Source organism: Myxine glutinosa, chromosome 12 (assembly GCF_964187855.1).
Source record: "Myxine glutinosa chromosome 12, kmMyxGlut1.1, whole genome shotgun sequence".
In the NCBI taxonomy this organism is placed as follows: domain Eukaryota; kingdom Metazoa; phylum Chordata; class Myxini; order Myxiniformes; family Myxinidae; genus Myxine; species Myxine glutinosa.
Window position 1 is genome coordinate 112,627,602 of NC_136272.1, and position 24,410 is coordinate 112,652,011.

Here is a 24,410-nt window from a genome sequence, read left to right on the forward strand (position 1 = left end):
GTTTAAACTGTCGTACCTTGTGACTGAAGGTCAGCTTGAATCTGTTTGGCAGTTGATCGAGGTGCTTTCTCCACCATTTGAACAATTCTTCGCTGCAATCTTCGATCAAGCTTTCTCTTGCGGCCACGTCCAGGGAGGTTGGCTACACTGCCATGGGCCTTAAATTTCCTGATAACATTGCATACGGTGGACACAGGAACATCAAGGTCTCTGGAGATGGAGTTGTAGCCTTGAGATTGTCCAGGCTTGGCTACAATCTTGTGTCTGACCTCCTCAAAAAATTATCTGGTTTTCTTTCTTTCTCCATGCTCCTTGCGGTACACACAGTGGCATAAAACAGCAGAACGACTCCTTTTCTTCATTCAAACTGGTCGAATGAGTGACTTTTATATTGCAGGCACCTGCAACTCACCACAGGTGAGTTCAATTCCAAAGTAATGGAGAATCACCTGCTTGAAATCCAATTATTTCTGACAACTTCTAAAAGGTGCCAATAATATTGTCCGGGCCATTTTAGGATTTCTGTGTTGAATAAGCTAAGATTTAGTAATTTTTTCAGCTTTTTTTGTTTTGTTCCACTGCAAACCAAAGAAATACATATGTGGATACCAAAAGATTATTTAATTTCAACAATTTTCTGGAAGAAATGGTGCATTTCTTGAAAAAAGTGCAAAGGTGCCAATATTTTTGGCCATGACAGTATATCGGCAGACCTGTACGTTTTTATGTCGTAGGTCACGTGGTTTGGCAGCCATATTCGCTTGAAAGCCTATTTTTTTTTTTTTTTACCTTCTCCGAAACCGCTTCACAGATGGATGTGAAACTGGTCATGTCTGGTAAAAAAAATGTGATACTTGAAGACGGCTGAAAGGATTTATATCAAACTTGTTTGTTTTTTGGGACAGTCAGCGAGGGCATCTACACGTTGTCACAGCAGCAACTACGCGGAGGCAACTTGGCTACGCAGTTGCATTGCTCTAGTTTTTAAATAAAAGCAGCATTATACAGGTACACAGACACAAAGTGAATGAATAACAGGAAAAGGGCATTCAGACCATCCCACCTGTGCTGTCCACTCCCAGCACTCTTATTGCGATTAAGCAGTGATCTGAACCTTTGTGGCACGTTGTTGTGGTTGGTGGTGAAAGTCAGGGAGCAGAAGGAATGTTTTTAATTATTTCAAATATTTTGAAGGGGAAGTGGGTATAGTTGGATGTGGTGGATTAACACAGATGACACATTCATACCTACGGGAATCCACGCCATTGTGCGTAGCCCTTTGATGTCTAAAGTAAGCTTAGCCCTTACATGTCTCAAATAAGGTTCGCCCTTAGATATCTAAACTAAACCTTAGCCCTTCCTCGATATCTAAACTAAGTTTATCCCTTAGCTATCTAAACTAAGTTTATCCCTTAGATATCTGAACTAAACCTTATCCCTTAGCTATCTAAACTAAGCTTATACCCTAGATATCTGAACTAAACCAGAATCCCTTAGATATCTAAACTAAGCTTATACCCTAGATATCTAAACTAAACCATTATCCCTTAGATATCTAAACTAAGCTTATACCCTTAGATATCCGAACTAAACCTTATCCCTTAGATATCTAAACTAAGCTTATACCCTTAGATATCCGAACTAAACCTTATCCCTTAGATATCTAAACTAAGCTTATACCCTAGATATCTGAACTAAACCATTATCCCTTAGATATCTAAACTAAGCTTATACCCTAGATATCTAAACTAAACCATTATCCATTAGATATCTAAACTAAGCTTATACCCTTAGATATCCGAACTAAACCTTATCCCTTAGATATCTAAACTAAGCTTATACCCTAGATATCTGAACTAAACCATTATCCCTTATATATCTAAACTAAGCTTATACCCTTAGATATCCGAACTAAACCATTATCCCTTAGATATCTAAACTAAGCTTATACCCTAGATATCTAAACTAAACCATTATCCATTAGATATCTAAACTAAGCTTATACCCTAGATATCTAAACTAAACCATTATCCATTAGATATCTAAACTAAGCTTATACCCTTAGATATCCGAACTAAACCTTATCCCTTAGATATCTAAACTAAGCTTATACCCTTAGATATCTAAACTAAACCATTATCCCTTAGATATCTAAACTAAGCTTATACCCTAGATATCTAAACTAAACCATTATCCATTAGATATCTAAACTAAGCTTATACCCTTAGATATCCGAACTAAACCTTATCCCTTAGATATCTAAACTAAGCTTATACCCTAGATATCTGAACTAAACCATTATCCCTTAGATATCTAAACTAAGCTTATACCCTTAGATATCTAAACTAAACCATTATCCCTTAGATATCTAAACTAAGCTTATACCCTAGATATCTAAACTAAACCATTATCCATTAGATATCTAAACTAAGCTTATACCCTTAGATATCCGAACTAAACCTTATCCCTTAGATATCTAAACTAAGCTTATACCCTTAGATATCCGAACTAAACCTTATCCCTTAGATATCTAAACTAAGCTTATACCCTAGATATCTGAACTAAACCATTATCCCTTAGATATCTAAACTAAGCTTATACCCTAGATATCTAAACTAAGCTTATACCCTAGATATCTAAACTAAACCATTATCCATTAGATATCTAAACTAAGCTTATACCCTAGATATCTAAACTAAACCATTATCCATTAGATATCTAAACTAAGCTTATACCCTTAGATATCTAAACTAAACCATTATCCCTTAGATATCTAAACTAAGCTTATACCCTAGATATCTAAACTAAGCTTATACCCTACATATCTAAACTAAACCAATATCCCTTAGATATCTAAACTCAGCTTAGCCTTTAGATGACTGTGTCTAAACTGAGATGTTTCGAGTACGGAATCCACAATCTGTAAGATCGACCATTGAAGCTCTCCTCGCTCTGAAGTCCTTTTAAAGAAGCCACCAGGGGGCATTAAAGACCGGAATCCTCGGGGTCGTTTCTAACGCGCTTCGTCCCACGGAACAGCGGGTTCAACAGAAACGCGAGTTTGCCACGTGATTGCTGCCAGGTGTAAAGTTATAACGTTTGTGCTTTGAGTTTACCTCCGCGCAGAAGGGAATTTACGGAACTCGGACGACGCAAACAAACTCATCAATTGCCTTCTCTTCCCCCCCCCCCTCCCTTTTTTTTTTTACGACGCCTTGTTTGTCGACAGCAGCGAAGGTGGAAGATATTGCGCGGAGCAGCTTGCATAACCGCGGCGGAGATTCGAGTTTTAAAAGCCGTCGGTGGAAATTTATGACGCAATAAACGCGCTGCTCGTGCACGCGCCGAGGCGAGAGCGTCATCTCCTTAACACCGAGAAGAAATACGCACAACGGAGCCGGGCTATTGACGTTTGGCCATCTGGAGCGAGTGCGAAATGCGCGCCGTTTCAAATTGGCTGCCTCAGCGTTTGCTGATAAAGAGTGATGGAGAGGGAGATCGCGGCGACTGAAGCACAGGGGCGCACCGACCGAGGAACCTTTTATTTATTTATTTATTCCGTGCCGTCGTTTCAAACAAAACTGTCTAAACACAGATAAAGCAACCACCCCCCCCCCCCCCCACCAGGGGGTGAGCGCCGCGTAATCTTGATCCGCGACTGGACCCCGATAAGGTCACGTGTCGACCGAGTATGCTCACACATGAACACGTCACTTGTAGGCCGACATAGGTCTATGTCTTTTTTTTTGCCTTCCTTGTAAGCCTAGGTATTTTTTTACCTTCCTTGTAGGCCTATATAGAACTAGGTCTTTTTTACCTTCCTTGTAGGGCTAGGTCTTTTTTTGCCTTCCTTGTAGGCCTATATAGGACTAGGTCTTTTTTTGCCTTCCTTGTAGGCCTACATAGGCCTAGATCTTTTTGTCTTGCTTGTAGGCCTATATAGAACTAGGTCTTTTGTACCTTCCTTGTAGGCCTAGGTCTTTTTTTGCCTTCCTTGTAGGCCTATATAGGACTAGGTCTTTTTTTGCCTTCCTTGTAGGCCTACATAGGCCTAGATCTTTTTGTCTTGCTTGTAGGCCAACATGGGCCTCGGTCTTCTTTACCTTCCTTGGAGGCGTCTATAGGACTAAGTCTTTTTTTGAACCTTTTTGTAGGCCTACACAGGCCTAGGTATGACCCTTTTGGGAGAGTTCCCGTCGGGCGGGGTTACTTTCCGGTCATCAGGCCGTATGATGTACTTTAATGAAGACGAAGCCCGCTCAACATCACGTGGGCGGTGTGCTATATAGTGTCCCTTTAGGGGAAGATGTTTCCTCATCGGGCGCTGCCTCTCGGTTTCCTCCATCCCTTGTTAAAGGTTCCTTCAAAGAGCCCGAAGCTGCAGGGGCTGGAGGCGCGGTGGTGGGGTGGTTGAGGGGGGCAGCGAGCGGCATCGTGGCCATCTGGAAAAACGCGAAAGCAAACAGAGCTATGAGCTCCTCCGCCCTGCTCGGCCCCTAATTAGAGAGCTTGGGGGGCAGGGGATGGAGGTGGGGGATGGGGCGTGATTTATAGGGCCGGATTAAACACTTTATTAACCTTGGCTTTCATTTGCCATTATTACACAAATATTTTGTTACGTCCGCACTCCGTGTGCATCTTCCTCTCCCCCATCCTTGTTTAATTAGCGCGCGTCGCGCACTCTTGCTTCCAAACACGTCCGGTGCGCGTCTCCTCTCGTATCACCACATTAACGCACCCCCGCCCCCCTCGGGGACAACGACCGCCCCGCCCTCTCGTGTACATCAACAACACCCCCACCCCCCTTTGCCCATGGCGCGATTCGCTGAGGCCATGTAATGCGTTTTCGTCCCATTAACTTTTGTCCAAAAATTCCACAAGCATTAAACATTTCCATTTACCCCACGGTTTATAACCAGGGAGTGAGGGGGACATGGACCACGCCGTACTTGAGAGATACAGCAATCACTTCGGTGATGTACTTGTTCATTACATCACGTTCAGGACTTTTTAATACCACTTCTCCCCTTCACCTCTGTCCACCACTTCTCCTCTTCACCTCTGTCCACTACCTCTCCCCTCCACCTCTGTCCACCACTTCTCCCCTCAACTTCGGTCCACCACTTCTCCCCTTCACCTCGGTCCACCACTTCTCCCCTTCACCTCGGTCCACCACTTCTCCCCTTCACCTCGGTCCACCACTTCTCCCCTTCACCTCTGTCCACTACCTCTCCCCTCCACCTCTGTCCACCACTTCTCCCCTCAACTTCGGTCCACCACTTCTCCTCTTCACCTCTGTCCACCACTTCTCCTCTTCACCTCTGTCCACTACCTCTCCCCTCCACCTCTGTCCACCACTTCTCCCCTTCACCTCGGTCCACCACTTCTCCCCTTCACCTCTGTCCACCACTTCTCCCATTCACCCCTGTCCACCACTTCTCCCCTCAACTTCTGTACACCACCTCAACCGGCCCTCCACCTCTGTCCACCACTTCTCCCCTTCACCTCTGTCCACTACCTCTCTCCTCCACCTCTGTCCACCACTTCTCCCCTTCACCTCTGTCCACCACTTCTCCCCTTCACCTCTGTCCACCACTTCTCCCCTTCGCCTCTGTCCACCACTTCTCCCCTTCACCTCTGTCCACCACTTCTCCCCTTCACCTCTGTCCACCACTTCTCCCCTTCACCTCTGTCCACCACTTCTCCCCTTCACCTCTGTCCACCACTTCTCCCCTCAACTTCGGTCCACCACTTCTCCCCTTCACCTCTGTCCACCACTTGTCCCCTTCACCTCTGTCCACTACCTCTCTCCTCCACCTCTCTCCACCACTTCTCCCCTTCACCTCTGTCCACCACTTCTCCCCTTCACCTCTGTCCACTACCTCTCTCCTCCACCTCTCTCCTCCACCTCTCTCCTCCACCTCTCTCCTCCACCTCTCTCCTCCACCTCTCTCCTCCACCTCTCTCCTCCACCTCTCCCCTTCACCTCTCCCCTTCACCTCTCCCCTTCACCTCTGTCCACCACTTCTCCCCTCAACTTCGGTCCACCACTTCTCCCCTTCACCTCTGTCCACCACTTCTCCCCTTCACCTCTGTCCACCACTTCTCCCCTCAACTTCGGTCCACCACTTCTCCCCTTCACCTCTGTCCACCACTTCTCCCCTCCACCTCTGTCCACCACTTCTCCCCTTCACCCCTGTCCACCACTTCTCCCCTTCACCTCTATCCACCACTTCTCCCCTTCACCCCTGTCCACCACTTCTCCCCTTCACCTCTGTCTACCACTTCTCCCCCTTCACCTCTGTCCACTACCTCTCCCCTCCACCTCTGTCCACCACTTCTCCCCTCAACTTCGGTCCACCACTTCTCCCCTTCACCTCGGTGCACCACTTCTCCCCTTCACCTCTGCCCACCACTTCTCCTCTTCACCTCTGTCCACTACCTCTCCCCTCCACCTCTGTCCACCACTTCTCCCCTCAACTTCGGTCCACCACTTCTCTCCTTCACCTCGGTGCACCACTTCTCCCCTTCACCTCTGTCCACCACTTCTCCCTCCCCTCAACTTCGGTCCACCACTTCTCCCATTCACCCCTGTCCACCACTTCTCCCCTCAACTTCTGTCCACCACTTCTCCCCTCAACTTCGGTCCACCACTTCTCCCCTTCACCTCTGTCCACCACTTCACCTCTGTCCACTACCTCTCTCCTCCACCTCTGTCCACCACTTCTCCCCTTCACCCCTGTCCACCACTTCTCCCCTTCACCTCTATCCACCACTTCTCCCCTTCACCCCTGTCCACCACTTCTCCCCTTCACCTCTGTCTACCACTTCTCCCCTTCACCTCTGTCCACCACTTCTCCCCTTCACCTCTGTCCACCACTTCTCCCCTTCACCCCTGTCCACCACTTCTCCCCTTCACCCGCGTCCACCACTTCTCCCCTCAACTTCTGTCCACCACCTCAACCGGCCCTCCACCTCTGTCCACCACTTCTCCCCTTCACCTCTGTCCACTACCTCTCTCCTCCACCTCTGTCCACCACTTCTCCCCTTCACCTCTGTTCACCACTTCTCCCCTTCACCTCTGTCCACCACTTCTCCCCTTCACCTCTGTCCACCACTTCTCCCCTTCACCTCTGTCCACCACTTCTCCCCTTCACCTCTGTCCACCACTTCTCCCCTTCACCTCTGTCCACCACTTCTCCCCTTCACCCCTGTCCACCACTTCTCCCCTTCACCCCTGTCCACCACTTCTCCCCTCAACTTCGGTCCACCACTTCTCCCCTTCACCTCTGTCCACCACTTCTCCCATTCACCCCTGTCCACCACTTCTCCCCTCAACTTCTGTCCACCACCTCAACCGGCCCTTCACCTCTGTCCCCCACTTCTCCCCGTCACCCCTGTCCACCACTTCTCCCCTTCACCCCTGTCCACCACTTCTCCCCTTCACCTCTGTCCACCACTTCTCCCCTTCACCTCTGTCCACCACTTCTCCCCTTCACCTCTGTCCACCACTTCTCCCCTTCACCTCTGTCCACCACTTCTCCCCTTCACTCCTTCACCTCTGTACACCACTTCTCCCCTTCAACTCTATCCACTACTTCTCCCCTCAACTTCAGTCCACCATCTCAACCGGCCCTCCACCTCTGTCCACCACTTCTCCCCTCCACCTCTGTCCACCACTTCTCCCCTTCACCTCTGTCCACCACTTCTCCCCTTCACCTCTGTCCACCACTTCTCCCCTTCACCTCTGTCCACCACTTCTCCCCTCAACTACGGTCCACCACTTCTCCCCTTCACCTCTGTCCACCACTTGTCCCCTTCACCTCTGTCCACTACCTCTCTCCTCCACCTCTGTCCACCACTTCTCCCCTTCACCTCTGTCCACCACTTCTCCCCTTCACCTCTGTCCACTACCTCTCTCCTCCACCTCTCCCCTTCACCTCTGTCCACCACTTCTCCCCTCAACTTCGGTCCACCACTTCTCCCCTTCACCTCTGTCCACCACTTCTCCCCTTCACCTCTGTCCACTACCTCTCTCCTCCACCTCTGTCCACCACTTCTCCCCTTCACCCCTGTCCACCACTTCTCCCCTTCACCTCTATCCACCACTTCTCCCCTTCACCCCTGTCCACCACTTCTCCCCTTCACCTCTGTCTACCACTTCTCCTCTTCACCTCTGTCCACTACCTCTCCCCTCCACCTCTGTCCACCACTTCTCCCCTCAACTTCGGTCCACCACTTCTCCCCTTCACCTCGGTCCACCACTTCTCCCCTTCACCTCTGTCCACTACCTCTCCCCTCCACCTCTGTCCACCACTTCTCCCCTCAACTTCGGTCCACCACTTCTCCCCTTCACCTCGGTCCACCACTTCTCCCCTTCACCTCTGTCCACCACTTCTCCCCTCAACTTCGGTCCACCACTTCTCCCCTCAACTTCTGTCCACCACTTCAACCGGCCCTCCACCTCTGTCCACCACTTCTCCCCTTCACCTCTGTCCACTACCTCTCTCCTCCACCTCTGTCCACCTCTTCTCCCCTTCACCTCTGTCCACCACTTCTCCCCTTCACCTCTGTCCACCACTTCTCCCCTCAACTTCGGTCCACCACTTCTCCCCTTCACCTCTGTCCACCACTTCTCCCCTTCACCTCTGTCCACTACCTCTCTCCTCCACCTCTGTCCACTACCTCTCTCCTCCACCTCTGTCCACCACTTCTCCCCTTCACCCCTGTCCACCACTTCTCCCCTTCACCTCTATCCACCACTTCTCCCCTTCACCCCTGTCCACCACTTCTCCCCTTCACCTCTGTCTACCACTTCTCCCCTTCACCTCTGTCCACCACTTCTCCCCTTCACCGCTGTCCAGCACTTCTCCCCTTCACCCGCGTCCACCACTTCTCCCCTCAACTTCTGTCCACCACCTCAACCGGCCCTCCACCTCTGTCCACCACTTCTCCCCTTCACCTCTGTCAACTACCTCTCTCCTCCACCTCTGTCCACCACTTCTCCCCTTCACCTCTGTTCACCACTTCTCCCCTTCAACTCTGTGCACCACTTCTCCCCTTCACCTCTGTCCACCACTTTTCCCCTTCACCTCTGTCCACCACTTCTCCCCTTCACCCCTGTCCACCACTTCTCCCCTTCACCCCTGTCCACCACTTCTCCCCTCAACTTCGGTCCACCACTTCTCCCCTTCACCTCTGTCCACCACTTCTCCCATTCACCCCTGTCCACCACTTCTCCCCTTCACCTCTGTCCACCACTTCTCCCCTTCACCTCTGTCCACCACTTCTCCCCTTCACCTCTGTCCACCACTTCTCCCCTTCACCTTTGTCCACCACTTCTCCCCTTCACTCCTTCACCTCTGTACACCACTTCTCCCTTTCACCTCTGTACACCATTTCTCCCCTTCAACTCTATCCACTACTTCTCCCCTCAACTTCAGTCCACCATCTCAACCGGCCCTCCACCTCTGTCCACCACTTCTCCCCTCCACCTCTGTCCACCACTTCTCCCTTTCACCTCTGTCCACCACTTCTCCCCTTCACCACTGTCCACCACTTCTCCCCTTCACCCCTGTCCACCACTTCTCCCTTTCACCTCTGTCCACCACTTCTCCCCTTCACCTCTGTCCACCACTTCTCCCCTTCTCCCCTGTCCACCACTTCTCCCCTGTCCACCACTTCTCCCCTTCACCCCTGTCCACCACTTCTCCCCTTCACCTCTGTCCACCACTTCTCCCCTTCACCTCTGTCCACCACTTCTCCCCTTCACCCCTGTCCACCACTTCTCCCCTTCAACCCTGTTCACGACTTGCCCCCGTCACCCCTGTCCATCACTTCTCCCCTTCACCTCTGTCCACCACCTCTCTCCTTCCCTCTACGTCTATCCACCACTTTTCCCCTCCACCTTTGTTCACCACCTATCTCCTCTCACTGTCTTATGTGGTCCATATTTATCTCTCTCTCTTTTTCGTTTTCCCTCGTCCCTCTTCTTTTCATTTCCTCGTTTTCCCTCTCCACTCTTCATTTATCCTCTCCCCTCATTCTGCCTTACCCTCTGCTCTCCTGTTCCCTTCTCCATTCTCCCCCCTCTCCCTCTCTAACGGCGCCTAATGGCACCTTTGATGCATTATTCAGTCGGAATGAACATAAGTGAGGCAGAGATGAAACCCCCGCGCAGCTGCGAGGCCGTGGCGCGCACGGAGCCCGGATCCGCTCTCCCTCTCGATCCGTGCGCCCGGCAGGCGCGGCTTTGCGGGAAAGCACTCGAGTCGCGAGAGATTCGCCAATTAGGGATTATACGAATTCACGTGGAGCACGGGAGCGGCGCGGAATTTGTTTAAAGAGCGCGGCACGCTCCGCCCCTCCCTCCGGGCAGCCACGCCCCCGGCCACGCCCCCAGGCGCGTGTCCCTCCCGCGCCGTTTTGCCGTCCTCGCTCCACTGAAATCGAGCGCCGTAAACACACAAAAGGAAGAGGGCGCTTCCCCAAAAGGCTCGGGCCGTTCTTGGCGCTATCTCTCTGTCAGGCCGAGTGTATGTTTCAATTCCTGCAAACAAAGAAGCGCAGATAACACTTCGCTCGCGCAAAAAAAAAGAGAAAAAAAAACGCAATTAAGGGCAGCTTAACTGCAGGCTCCTCTTGCCATCTGTCAGCCTAATTAAAGAGCTGATAAAAAGAACTGGGAGGTTTAAATTTCCTCTTTAGAGATTACCGATGCTGCAGACCTCCCGGTACAAAAATATGGCGAGAAAGATACAATTCACACGGGCCGGGGGCGCCAGATGGTGGGAATCTTTTAAACTAGTATAAATAAACTGCGCATTCTCTCTCTCAATACCCATCTGCTTGTTACACAAATCAAATTAACTTTGCCATTTGACTTTCCGCGGTCACGACGACGCACATGGAAACTCGTCCGCTGTCTGGGGACGCGCGTACAACTCAGCGCGTCGTTTGTCCTCGTCTCCGTGTCTCTCCGCGTCTCGGGGGGGTGCGACGGGGATCCTTAAAGCCGTCCGTCCATCCGACCGTACCCTGCCCTCTCCAACCTCCTATATCTTCTGACAAAACACTGCGCTCATACGACATACATACATACATACATATATATATATATATATATATATATATATATATATATATAACCAGCCAATCAGATGCCTCCTCTCACCCCTCGCCCCGCCCCCCTCCCTTGGTTACCCGGGAGCTTCCGACCTTTTAAACGTCTCCATTGAGATTGTTCCGAAGAACCAGGAGCCGATTTGCAGATTCTCCACCGGTATTGGACATCGATTCACTTATACATGCAGTTCATTGTGTGATGGCGCCCAGGACACGAAAAGTGTCACCCCTTCCCTCCATCCTCCCCCACTTACCCACCTCCTCACGCACTCCTCCCAACGGTACGATTGGACCCTAAATGTGACAACAACCGTCATGCACCTGGTTACAGGCCAGTGGTCAGGATTTTCAAAAGGGGGAGGGGGAGGTGCGAATCTAAAAGTGTAAACTGTTGCGTCATGATTAGGGGGTCCGGGACACCTCCAGCCCCACCTCCCCCAAGGGAAGAGTTTTAATTCCAAACTTCATTTCATGTACTTTGGACCATCTTGGACACTTCTTTGGCCTTGGGTTTCATTTCTGCAGAAAAGTCGAGTTTTCGTTCAATTTTCATTTCCTTTTAGAAAAAAGGAATTTTAGTGGGGAAAAAACAACATTTTTGTGAATTCAAACCCAATGACCCCTCCCCCCACCCTTCCTCCTACTTCGCACCACTTCGGCCCTCCCCCGTGACGGACGTGGCTCATGACGTCACTCCCATGGCTGCTGTACTCCAAACTCGCGTGGATAAACCGGATCCTATGACGCGACGATCCTTTCGAAATGGATTCTGTGGGTTCCAGGAAGTGTGAGATTTACTTTTGAGTACACGCTTTGGGAACTTGTCCTTATTACAGGTACACATCGTCCACAGGTACACCACATCCATATACTACAGGTACGCCACGTCCATATACTACAGGTACACCACGTCCATATACTACAGGTACACCACGTCCGTATTACAGGTACTCTAGGTCCATACCATACAGGTACACCACATCCATACTAATATACGATACAGGTACACCGTTCACGGTACACCACGTCCGTGGTATAGCTACACCGGATATACACCAGAGCGAGCGAAAAGGCCAAGGAGATCGCAGTGCAGGGGAGGCGCCTCCAGCAGCAGGTAAATCTGGAAGACCCCGCAGGTAAGAAGGGACGGACGGACAAGGAACCTGGATGTAGCGTCCGAACGGTGTGTTGCTGCTGCTGCTTGTTTGTTGAGTTACCGTGTGGAGCTGCACGGTCAGGTCATGATTAAAAGGGACAGCCGCGTGAGCGCCGAGGCCCGGATTTAATAAAAGCATCAAACGCTCCAACGACTTTTCTAATTGTAATCCATCAATTCTGATAATCAGAGCGAGCCGAGGCGGCCGGCGGCTCCCCAGCGTGCCCGGAGTCTGCTATTAATTGCGCGGGAACGGTCTGCACACCAAGGACACCGGCCGATCGACAGGACGGACACGCGGCCAACTTGCTGATGTAAATAGCGACCCGGCACGACACGGTACGGTACGGCACGGCACAGCACGGCATGGCACGGTACGAGTCTCCACTCGGCGTGCATCGTTAACCCAAGTGGATCGCGACCTCCGCAGGTGCTCCGTCTTCTTTCACGACCACCTATCCTTCCACCAACAAGAAGGTTGTCCATCATGGACGAATCAGAGATGGACTTCGTGAGCATCCTTGGATTTACAAGTGCACGGTCATGTATTTGTCGCGACCCTCAAAGTCGATGGCATTGGAGACCTACACTGTCCCCTACCAATGACCTCCCGAAGACCATACCCCCCAATGCCCGCCCCCCGTTCCACATCCTTCGCTCCTCCGGCATCAGGTCCGACGCATTTTGTCCGCCCACCGTGGTGGACCGCGGGACGGGGGCGGGGGGGGGGGGAATACCGGCCCATCCCGGTGTCCTCTTTGTCTCTCAATCACCCTTTTCTTTTTTTGCCCTTCTCTCTTTAGGTAATTTGCATAATTTAATTAGTCGAAAGTATTGCCAATGACACTTTACATCAACTGCGTGCTCGTCGGAATACTAATTATGTTTGGCCTCACAGGCAGAGATAATAATAGGATTAGGCGCCCAGTCAAAGCGCGGACATCGGGCTAATGCAGGTCCGGGACAGAAATCGATCTCGGCGCGTACATTTCACCAAATCTTTCTGTCCGTCCGGATAATCATTATTCCAAAGGGCTCGCGTCAGCAACTATCGTTCCTGCCTCGGCATGGGCGGGGGCGGCACGACCGTCTCACTCACTGACTCGGACCATCATTTACGTGGGTGCTCCCAGGAGAGGCAAACACCCGTGGACCACACACCCGTAGAACATTCCACCGCACGTTCACAAAATCTCGTGGCTCATTTACACGGACGCTCACCCTCCCTCCCGAAGACCATTTTTCAGACGATCATTTCCACGGACGCTCATCCTTTCTCCCGAGGGTCATTTCTCAGACGCTCATCCTCCCTCCCGAGGACCATTTCTCAGACGCTCATCCTCCCTCCCGAGGACCATTTCCACGGACGCTCACCCTCCCTCCCGATGACCATTTCCACGGACGTTCACCCTCCCTCTCAAGAACCACTTTAATAGACGGTCACCCAACCTCCCAATGACCATTTGCAAGGATTGCTCACCCTTCCTCCCAAGGACCACTTCCACGGACGCTCATCCTCCCTCCCGATGACCATTTTTCAGACGTTCATTTCCACGGACGCTCATCCTTTCTCCCGAGGGTCATTTCTCAGACGCTCATCCTCCCTCCCAAGGACCATTTCTCAGACGCTCATCCTCCCTCCCGAGGACCATTTCTCAGACGCTCATCCTCCCTCCCGAGGACCATTTCCACGGACGCTCACCCTCCCTCCCGATGACGATTTCCACGGACGTTCACCCTCCCTCTCAAGAACCACTTTAATAGACGGTCACCCAACCTCCCGATGACTATTTACAGGGATGCTCACCCTTCCTCCCAAGGACAACTTCCACGGACGCTCATCCTCCCTCCCAATGACCATTTCCACGGACGCTCATCCTCCCTCCCGAGGACCATTTCCACGGACGCTCATCCTCCCTCCTGATGGCCATTTCCACGGACACTCATCCTCCCTCCCGAGGACCATTTCTCAGACGCTCATCCTCCCTCCCGATGACCACGTCCACGGACGTTCACCCTCATTCCCGAGGACCATTTCCACGGACGCTCATCCTCCCACGGACGCTCACCCTCCCTCTTGAGGACCATTTCCACGAACGCTCACCGTCCCTCCCGATGACCATTTCCACAGACGCTCATCCTCCCTCCCGAGGACTATTTCTCAGACGCTCATCCTCCCTCCCGAGGACTATGTCTCAGATGCTCACCCTTCCTCCCAAGGACCACTTCCACGGACGCTCATCCTCCCTCCCGATGACCATTTCCACGAACGCTCATCCTCCCTCCTGATGGCCTTTTCCACGGACACTCATCCTCCCTCCCGAGGACCATTTCTAAGACACTCATCCTCCCTCCCGATGACCACTTCCGCGGACGTTCACCCTCATTTCCAAGGACCATTTCCACGGACGCTCATCCTCCCTCCGATGACCATTTCCACGGACGCTCATCCTCCCTCCCGAGGACGATTTCTCAGACGCTCATCCTCCCTCCCGAGGACTATTTCTCAGATGCTCATCCTCCCTCCCGAGGACTATTTCTCAGACGCTCATCCTCCCTCCCGAGGACTATTTCTCGAATGCTCATCCTCCCTCCCAATGACCATTTCCACGGACGCTCATCCTCCCTCCCGAGGACCATTTCCACGGACGCTCACCCTCCCTCCCGAAGGACCATTTCCACAGACGCTCATCGTCTCTCCTAAGGACCATTTCTCAGATGCTCATCCTCCCTCCCGAGGACCATTTCCACGGACGCTCACCCTCCCTCCTGAAGGACCATTTCCACGGATGCTCATCCTCCCTCCCGATGACCATTTCCACCGACGCTCATCCTCCCTCCCGATGACCACATCCGCGGATGTTCACCCTCCCTCCTGAGGACAATTTCCACGGACGCTCATCCTTTCTCCCGAGGGTCATTTCTCAGACGCTCATCCTCCCTCCCGAGGACTATTTCTCAGATGCTCAACCTCCGTCCCGAAGACCATTTCTCAGACGCTCATCCTCCCTCCCGAGGACCATTTCCACGGACGCTCACCCTCTCTCCAGAGGACAAATTTCCACGGACGCTCATCCTCCCTCCCGATGAACATTTCCACGGACGCTCATCCTCCCTCCCGAGGACCATTTCTCAGACGCTCATCCTCCCTCCCGAGGACCCTTTCCACGGACGCTCATCCTCCCTCCCGAGGACTATTTCTCAGATGCTCATTCTCCCTCCCGAGGACCATTTCTCAGATGCTCATCCTCCCTCTCAAGGACCATTTCTCAGACGCTCATCCTCCCTCCCGAGGACCATTTCTACGGACGCTCAACCTCCCATGGACGCTCATCCTCCCTCCCGATGACCATTTCCACAGACGCTCACCCTCCCTCCCGATGACAATTTCTCAGACGCACATCCTCCCTCCCGATGACCATTTCCATGGACGCTCATCCTCCCTCCCGAGGACCATTTCTCAGACGCTCATCCTCCCGCCCGAGCACCACTTCTCAGATGCACAGCCTCCCTCCAGAGGACCATTTCCACGGACGCTCATCCTCCCTCCCGAGGACTATTTCTCAGATGCTCAAGCTCACTCCCGAGGACTATTTCTCAGATGCACATCCTCACCTCCCGAGGACCATTTCCACGGATGCTCATCCTCATTCCCAAGGACCATTTCCACAGACGCACATCCTCCCTCCCGAGGACCATTTCCACGGACGCTCATCCTCCCTCCCGATGACCATTTCCACGGACGCTCATCCTCCTTCCCGAGGACCATTTCCACGGACACTCATCCTCCCTCCTGAGGACCATTTCGATGGACGCTCACCCTCCCTCCCGATGACCATTTCCACGGACGCTCACCCTCCCTCCTGAGGACCATTCCCACGGATGCTCACCCTCCCTCCTGAGGACCATTTCCACAGACGCTCACCCTCCCTCCCGAGGACCATTTCCACGGACGCTCATCCTCCCACGGACGCTCACCCTCCCTCTTGAGGACCATTTCCACGGATGCTCACCGTCCCTCCCGATGACCATTTCCACAGACGCTCACCCTCCCTCCCGAGGACCATTCCCAAGGACGCTCACACTCCCTCCTGAGGACCATTTCTCAGACGCTCATCCTCCCCCCCCCCCCGCCCCCCCCCGAGGACCATTTCTCAGACGCACATCCTCACCTCCCGAGGACCATTTCCACGGACACTCATCCTCCCTCCTGAGGACCATTTCGATGGACGCTCACCCTCCCTCCCGATGACCATTTCCACAGACGCTCACCCTCCCTCCCGATGACCATTTCCACAGACGCTCACCCTCACTCCCGAGGACCATTCCCACGGACGCTCACACTCCCTCCTGAGGACTATTTCTCAGATGCTCATCCTCCCTCCCGAGGACCATTTCCACGGATGCTCATCCTCATTCCCAAGGACCATTTCCACAGACGCACATCCTCCCACCCGAGGACCATTTCCACAGACGCACATCCTCCCTCCCGAGGACCATTTCCACGGACGCTCATGCTCCCTCCCGATGACCATTTCCACGGACGCTCACCCTCCCTCCCGAGGACCATTCCCATGGACGCTCACCCTCCCTCCAGAGGACCATTTCCACGGACGCTCATCCTCCCACGGACGCTCACCCTCCCTCTTGAGGACTATTTCCACGGACGCTCACCCTCCCTCCCGATGACCATTTCCACAGACGCTCACCCTCCCTCCCGAGGACCATTTCTCAGATGCTCAGCCTCCCCCCCGATGACCATTTCCACAGACGCTCACACTCCCTCCTGAGGACTATTTCTCAGATGCTCATCTTCCCTCCCGAGGACCATTTCCACGGATGCTCATCCTCATTCCCGAGGACCATTTCCACAGACGCTCATGCTCCCTCCCGATGACCATTTCCACGGACGCTCATCCTCCCTCCCGAGGACCATTTCCATGGACGCTCACCCTCCCTCCCGAGGACCATTCCCACGGACGCTCACCCTCCCTCCCGATGACCATTTCCACAGACGCTCACCCTCCCTCCCGAGGACCATTCCCACGGACGCTCACCCTCCCTCCCGAGGACCATTCCCACGGATGCTCATCCTCCCTCCCGAGGACCATTCCCACGGACGCTCACCCTCCACGCGCGTTGCACGGCTCATGGGCGCGAACACGCGTAATTCACGTTTTTCGAGCGCGGGAAAAACCGCCACGGCGCAGGGGAATTGCGAGCGCATACTTTGTCAAGTTCTGCTTGTAATTACAATGTAATTGACTTATAACTAACGGGGAATTTACGGAGTAACCAGCGCACTGTTTCTGAAGAACGCGCACGATTAGAGCGCGTTATCGCGTCATTTTAGCGGCGATTAACGCGCTATTAAATCCATTCACGAGCGCAGTGCAGGCCAAGAGATCGTGTAAAACACCAACGGGTGTCAGGATGCCTTTGTGACCGCGTTTAGACCCTTCTCGGCCGTCGCTCGTCACAATGACACGTTCGCGCGAGGTACCTTGATTGCAGTGCGAGCGCACGCTCAATTGCGCGGCACGTGACGCGACCCGAGAGACGATCTGGAGGACCCAGTCGTTACGAAATAGTCGTCGCTAGTGCTGGCGTAGCTCTCGGTGGACCTCGGAAACTCGATGGCGAAAAAAGGTAAAACTGGCAATGTTTACGTCATGACGACGTCATTGACTATAGACAGGGAACGGTTTTATTTATTTATTGTTTACGTCACGACGACGTCATCGACGATACAGGGAATTGTTTTGTTTGGTTGTATTTTAATGGAGGTCGTGTGTTGAAGCACAACTATGCGAACTGTGCGGGTGCTGAAGATTCCGTGCTGTTTTATAGGCGGACGCGTGGATGGCGTACGCACGTGTACCTGCAGTCGTGCAGGTACATGCAATTTGCGAGGGAAAAGGTGAGAAAACGTGAGAAGTGAGCAGGTGGACGATGCAGTGCAATTACAGGTGTCTGCTTGTACTTATAGGCAGGGTTAGATTTGTTAGGGTTAGGGCTGGGTTAGTCCACTACTTTGAATGACTCTCGGGAAGCATGACGTGATAATTGTTTTTCTTCTTTCTCCACGAATTGTTATCCAGTTCCTTTCTTTTTGGAGTAAAAAAAAAATAGGAAAAAAAACAATTAAATCTAACTTTAACCTTAAGGTGCAACACGAGACTCGTCCAAATGCACAACACATCGTATTTAGGAATAATAAATAATACAATCTACCGTGACGTCAGCACTGCAGGTACACCACGTCCGTAAGACCATGGAAAACCACCGACTCATCTCGAAGCAAGGTGTGGATCTTCAGCTGGACCATTGAGAGCGGTCGTCCCTGTTCGCTGCTTCGCTTACCTGTACAAATACCATATGTATTCATCGGTATTTGTTTTCATGTATTCATACTTCATGCTGGCGTACAGATGTGTTTTAAGCCTTTAAAATAAATAATTCTTCTTCACTCGGACACGGACAAATTGAGTATTCATATCGACGAAACGAGTTCGCAGAAAAGTGTTAGTGCATCATGTGGACATGCACGCGATCGATGGATACCGACCTGTGTTTCACATGGAGGGACACGCCAGGAATACAGGGGTGGGGGTTGGGGTGGAGTGGAAGCACCGGCCCTCTAGGGTGGGGGGCTAGAGGAGGGGGGGGGCTCGAACACGCGAAGGATCTGCTCCGTCGATCCCGCGACTCTCAAGATTGCTTAGAAAACACGACTTCGACAACATTGCAGACATGCTCAAGACATGCTGTTGTAAACACACCTGTATTACCTGCCGTCGTGGCGTTTACAAATCCGTTTCGTAAGCACACAGACAAAGTTTGTCTACAGGTACAACGCCGCAACAACAAAGACAACAACAGTTTCCATTACTCTCGGACGTTTTTGGAACAGCGCGGCAGGTAGTTGGACACAAGTGTATATGTGACATGTCCATGAAATTCCCTCCATGGGATGTCAAACAACGCAGACTTTCGCGGACTAGGCATGCACACTTCTTAAATAGACCGCGAGGTCTTGTCCGCTCGGATCCACCATCTCGGTGCAAAACACCCTCCAAATGACAGCACCGACCCTCCCTCATCACAACATTCCTCTCTCCTGGTGAAACTCTCCTGGAGAGTCGATCTCAATAAAAGGGAGCGAGATCCGACACCCGGGTGCCACCAAGGACGCGAACGTGGAAAATCACTTTGAGTAGAGACGCGAAGCGCGCGAGTATCACGGTGGGGGGGGGGGGGGGAGGGGTGGGGGGGGGGCGGGGCCACGTAAACTCACACATCCGGCGGGGCGATCCTGGTTAATGCTCATCCCACTAATAGGCGTACAATGAAGAATTCCAGGTTAATGCTCATCCCAGTAATAGGCGTACAATGAAGAATTCCTGGTTAATGCTCATCCCAGTAATAGGCGTACAATGAAGAATTCCAAGTTAATGCTCATCCCAGTAATAGGCGTACAATGAAGAATTCCAGGTTAATGCTCATCCCAGTAATAGGCGTACAATGAAGAATTCCTGGTTAATGCTCATCCCAGTAATAGGCGTACAATGAAGAATTCCAGGTTAATGCTCATCCCAGTAATAGGCGTACAATGAAGAATTCCAGGTTAATGCTCATCCCAGTAATAGGCCGACACTGAAGAATTCCAGGTTAATGCTCATCCCACTAATAGGCGTACAATGAAGAATTCCAGGTTAATGCTCATCCCAGTAATATAACGAAGAATTCCAGGTTAATGCTCATCCCAGTAACAGGCCTACAATGAAGAATTCCTGGTTAATGCTCATCCCACTAATAGGCCTACAAAGAAGAATTCCATGTTAATGCTCATCCCAGTAATAGGCCTACAATGAAGAATTCCTGGTTAATGCTCATCCCAGTAATAGGCCTACAATGAAGAATTCCTGGTTAATGCTCATCCCACTAATAGGCCTACAATGAAGAATTCCAGGTTATTGCTCATCCCACTAATAGGCCTACAATGAAGAATTCCTGGTTAATGCTCATCCCACTAATCGGCCGACAATGAAGAATTCCAGGTTAATGCTCATCCCAGTAAGAGGCCTACAATGAAGAATTCCTGGTTAATGCTCATCCCAGTAATCGGCCTACAATGAAGAATTCCCGGTTAATGCTCATCCCAGTAATAGGCCTACAATGAAGAATTCCTGGTTAATGCTCATCCCACTAATAAGCCTACAATGAAGAATTCCAGGTTAATGCTCATCTCAGTAATAGGCCTGCAATGAAGAATTCCAGGTTAATGCTCATCCCAGTAATAGGCCTGCAATGAAGAATTCCAGGTTAATGCTCATCCCACTAATAGGCCTACAATGAAGAATTCCTGGTTAATGCTCATCCCACTAATCCGCCGACAATGAAGAATTCCAGGTTAATGCTCATCCCAGTAATAGGCCTACAATGAAGAATTCCCGGTTAATGCTCATCCCACTAATAGGCCTACAATGAATAATTCCCGGTTAATGCTCATCCCAGTAATAGGCCAACAATGAAGAATTCCCGGTTAATGCTCATCCCACTAATAGGCCTACAATGAATAATTCCTGGTTAATGCTCATCCCAGTAATAGGCCGACAATGAAGAATTCCAGGTTAATGCTCATCCCACTAATAGGCCTACAATGAAGAATTCCTGGTTAATGCTCATCCCATTAATAGGCCTACAATGAAGAATTCCCAGTTAATGCTCATCCCAGTAATAGGCCTACAATGAAGAATTCCTGGTTAATGCTCATCCCACTAATAAGCCTACAATGAAGAATTCCAGGTTAATGTTCATCCCACTAATAGGCCTACAATGAAGAATTCCAGGTTAATGCTCATCCCACTAATATAACGAAGAATTCCAGGTTAATGCTCATCCCACTAATATAACGAAGAATTCCAGGTTAATGCTCATCCCACTAATACAACGAATAATTCCTGGTTATAACAACTTATAAAGTTGGAGACGCGGAATAAGGAAAGCTGTTTGAGCGCACACACACATACACACCTGCACGCTTCACGCAGCACGTGCCACGCACACCGTCACTCACCTGGTGTTCGTGCAGTCCCCGTACAGCGTCTCGAAGTCCTGGCGCGAGATGAGCTTGCATCGATTGACGCCGGGCTGGATCGCGCCCAGGCCGCGCAGAACGCGCACCTGCTCAACGTTGCACACCACGGGCACGATGTGCAGCCGTTTGAGTTTGGTGTACACGGTGTGAAGACCGCCCACGAGGGGCTTCAAGAACAGGTCGAACGCCTGCGGAAGGCAAATGAGCTCCTGTCCGTTGACGGTGAACGAGGCCACCTTAGCTCCGTGCAGTTCCACCAGGTGACACTCGTTGTTGGCCGCGGTGTTCTCCACCGGGGGTGGGGTGCAGTACACGACCTTCTTATCAAACTGACCGTCGGGTGTTTGCAGGTCGCCCTGCGGGGACGCGGAGAAAGGCGCCTTGGCGGACGGCTCCATGCGGTACATCCCGCGGGACAGCTGGGACACGCCCGGAGCGGCGTCCGGGGGTGGCGAGGCGGACCCGAACACGGCTCGGTGTTCCGGTAGAAACAGTCCTCCCAGAACCGAGTTCGGAGCGACGTCCGACGAGGACAAGCCTGGGAAAGGTCCGCGGGAATCTGAGCGAAACGCCACCGGTATCCCGGAGACCCTGTCAGCCGCCGCCGAATAAGGTCCGGTCTTGTCCACGGGCAGGTGGTCTCCAGAAGAGGACACGGTCAGGGGAAGCTTTCCGTCTGACGGGTAGAGACCCCCGGAGGAAGACGAGGTCTCGGTGGGGGACGGTGTGGAACACGCCGTTTTGTCTGCCCAGTACAGGTCTCGCAGCGCCAGGTTCTCGGGAGGCGACGAGATGCCGAAGACCTTGTGTTCCTGAGGGCGCCGACCGCTCCCCGCCAGGGCGACCTGCACCGCGTCCGCAACCGGAGCGGGGCCGAACCCTTCGGACTTTCCGTCCCCTCGGAACCCGCCGGGAGAGGACATCACGGCAGAAGGGGGTACCAGAGGCGCGGGTACGGCCATGACATCCGCGGAGACCCTCGAACACCATGCACCGGCACCGGCGCCCGAGGCGTCTAAAGTGCGCCCTCTTTCTATCTAATAGCAATACCTGTCCGATCGACGGGACCCTTCGCCTTAATCCCGTCTCCAGTGCTTTCTGTCCTTCGACGAAGTGCTCAGGGCTTCACTCGGAGGTCGTGGGACCGAGGAGGGGGTCGAGCGAGCACGAGTAACCGCCCGGCTCCGTGCGCCGCTCGCTGTGTTCAACACACTCGCCAAAGCGAGCCGCGAACGCGCTAGGGGCGGAGCTTAAGGGACCGCCTTCGGCAAACGCCCCGCCCCTCCATATCGTGCCTCGTCCTCCTCCCCTTGGCGCTGCCTTCATCCGAGATGCGACGTCACGTGTTCTGGTCACTTCACTTCAGAGAAAGGCGAAAACTCTTATTCCCGAGAGCGACCGCTTTCCCTCGCAACGGAAACGCCCACATCGCCCGGCGTTGCTGTCATGACTCGGGCGCGCTAAGCGGGGTTCTCTTTCACAACAAAATAAACAATTAAAGGCGCCAAACGGCAGCACGTGTTCCGTAATATCGATCATTCCACAGCTATATAGGATTTCCACCTGAATGAAACCTAAATACACCGTACAGAGCAAGTGCTTGCTGTGACTATAATACAGTAATTGTATAATAGTCTCACAATCACAGAAAGGTTCGAGAATGTCGCCTATGAACCGTTACAGCATCCGTTCTCCATTAAGCCGGCTGTCCTGCCTCCATCACTTGCAAAGCGATCAGTCCTACGTTTCCATGTGCCTCAGAACATTTGAATTGTAAGAGAAAGGTGGAAAACGTTTTAAAAGAAAAGTTTGCTATGGAAGTGTGCGAGGAAGGAGGACGCGTGGGAAAGTACCTCGAGATCCGTCTACATATTACGTACGCAAATGAGAGAATTTCGGACCATCTTAACCTCCCACCGCCCCTCATCCCTTACTCTAACAGCTTATTTAACTACAACATCGGTCTCTTTTTCCTTTCCTCACATTTATTTTACTAGGGCATTGCCCGTACTATATCTATATCTAAAATTATATCCCCCCCCTCTATTTACATGAAATGGTTTGGTCCAAAGCGAACGGCTTGCGAGTGGTGACAATCCCCCCCCTCTATTTACATGCAATGGTTCGGTCCAAAGCGAACGGCTTCCGGAGTTTGGTAAAGAAATCGCCATCGCGTACACAAACGCGCAGGAAAGCGAATGAATCGCAAATTCGTTTTTATCAGTTGTAAAACATAGTTTAACGCCAACATAGTTTGCAAACGTGAAATAAATGAATACGCTCTCAAATGTGCCATCCGAGGCAGAGTGTGCCCGCCACGTTCGGCAAACGCGATCGTTCGCTGCTCTGTGATTGGTTGAATCGTTTTTTGGACATATCTCGGTAAGTAATTGTCCGATTAATATGAAACCTTGAAAAGGCACATCCTCGGGTCCCCAGCAATATACCTGGCAAGTTAAAAGTATATCGGACCCGTGGTTGTCGAGAAACAGCGGTCGCATACAAACACACAGACAGACACACAGAGATTGCTGGCATTATAGATAGATAATTTAATGCCTCCGCCACCTCATCCTCACCCCAGTGCGCATGCATTATATAGACGGGGAGGTGTATACAGAGGAGGACGTTTCCATAACGTGGATGCTCAGCACGTAGAGACAGTAAAGCGTCGTAGTCCTGTTGGACAGTTTCGGCCTGAACCCCGAGGTCGAAGCTCTATAGTTCTATAGTTCCCCATTAACTAGTAGTCCCATTAACTCCCCCCCCCCCCCCCAACTTGCTGAGATAAGTGAGCCAATCGAGTGTCCTGTGTCGGAGTGGCGACCCATCCAGGACTATGAATCCTCGCCAAGGAAAAACTTCCTCGAGCATCTCCACGTACCTATTGGCGCGAGAATAATCATCCAGTCCATCATCACACAATCACGTGCTATTTTCTGGGGGGTTTTCATCACGAAACCCCGCCCACTGCTTTCTCAAACTCCGCCCACAGTCCGAAAGGCGACTGCACCTGCAATAAAAAGAATT

At 51.8% G+C, this 24,410-nt stretch overlaps 1 protein-coding gene across 3 annotated transcripts in view; it reads right to left on the reverse strand.

Moving 5' to 3' along the window:
* LOC137437772 (dachshund homolog 1) overlaps positions 1-22,586 on the reverse strand; it is a 267,460-nt gene extending 244,874 nt beyond the window's left edge. For all 3 annotated transcript variants that reach the window (XM_068132379.2, XM_068132378.2, XM_068132377.2), the window contains exon 1: positions 21,360-22,586. In XM_068132379.2, coding sequence (XP_067988480.2) covers positions 21,360-22,342 — 983 coding nt within the window. In that variant the 5' untranslated portion in view covers positions 22,343-22,586. The remainder of the gene's footprint in view (positions 1-21,359) is intronic.
* Between the last annotated feature and the right edge of the window lie 1,824 nt (positions 22,587-24,410).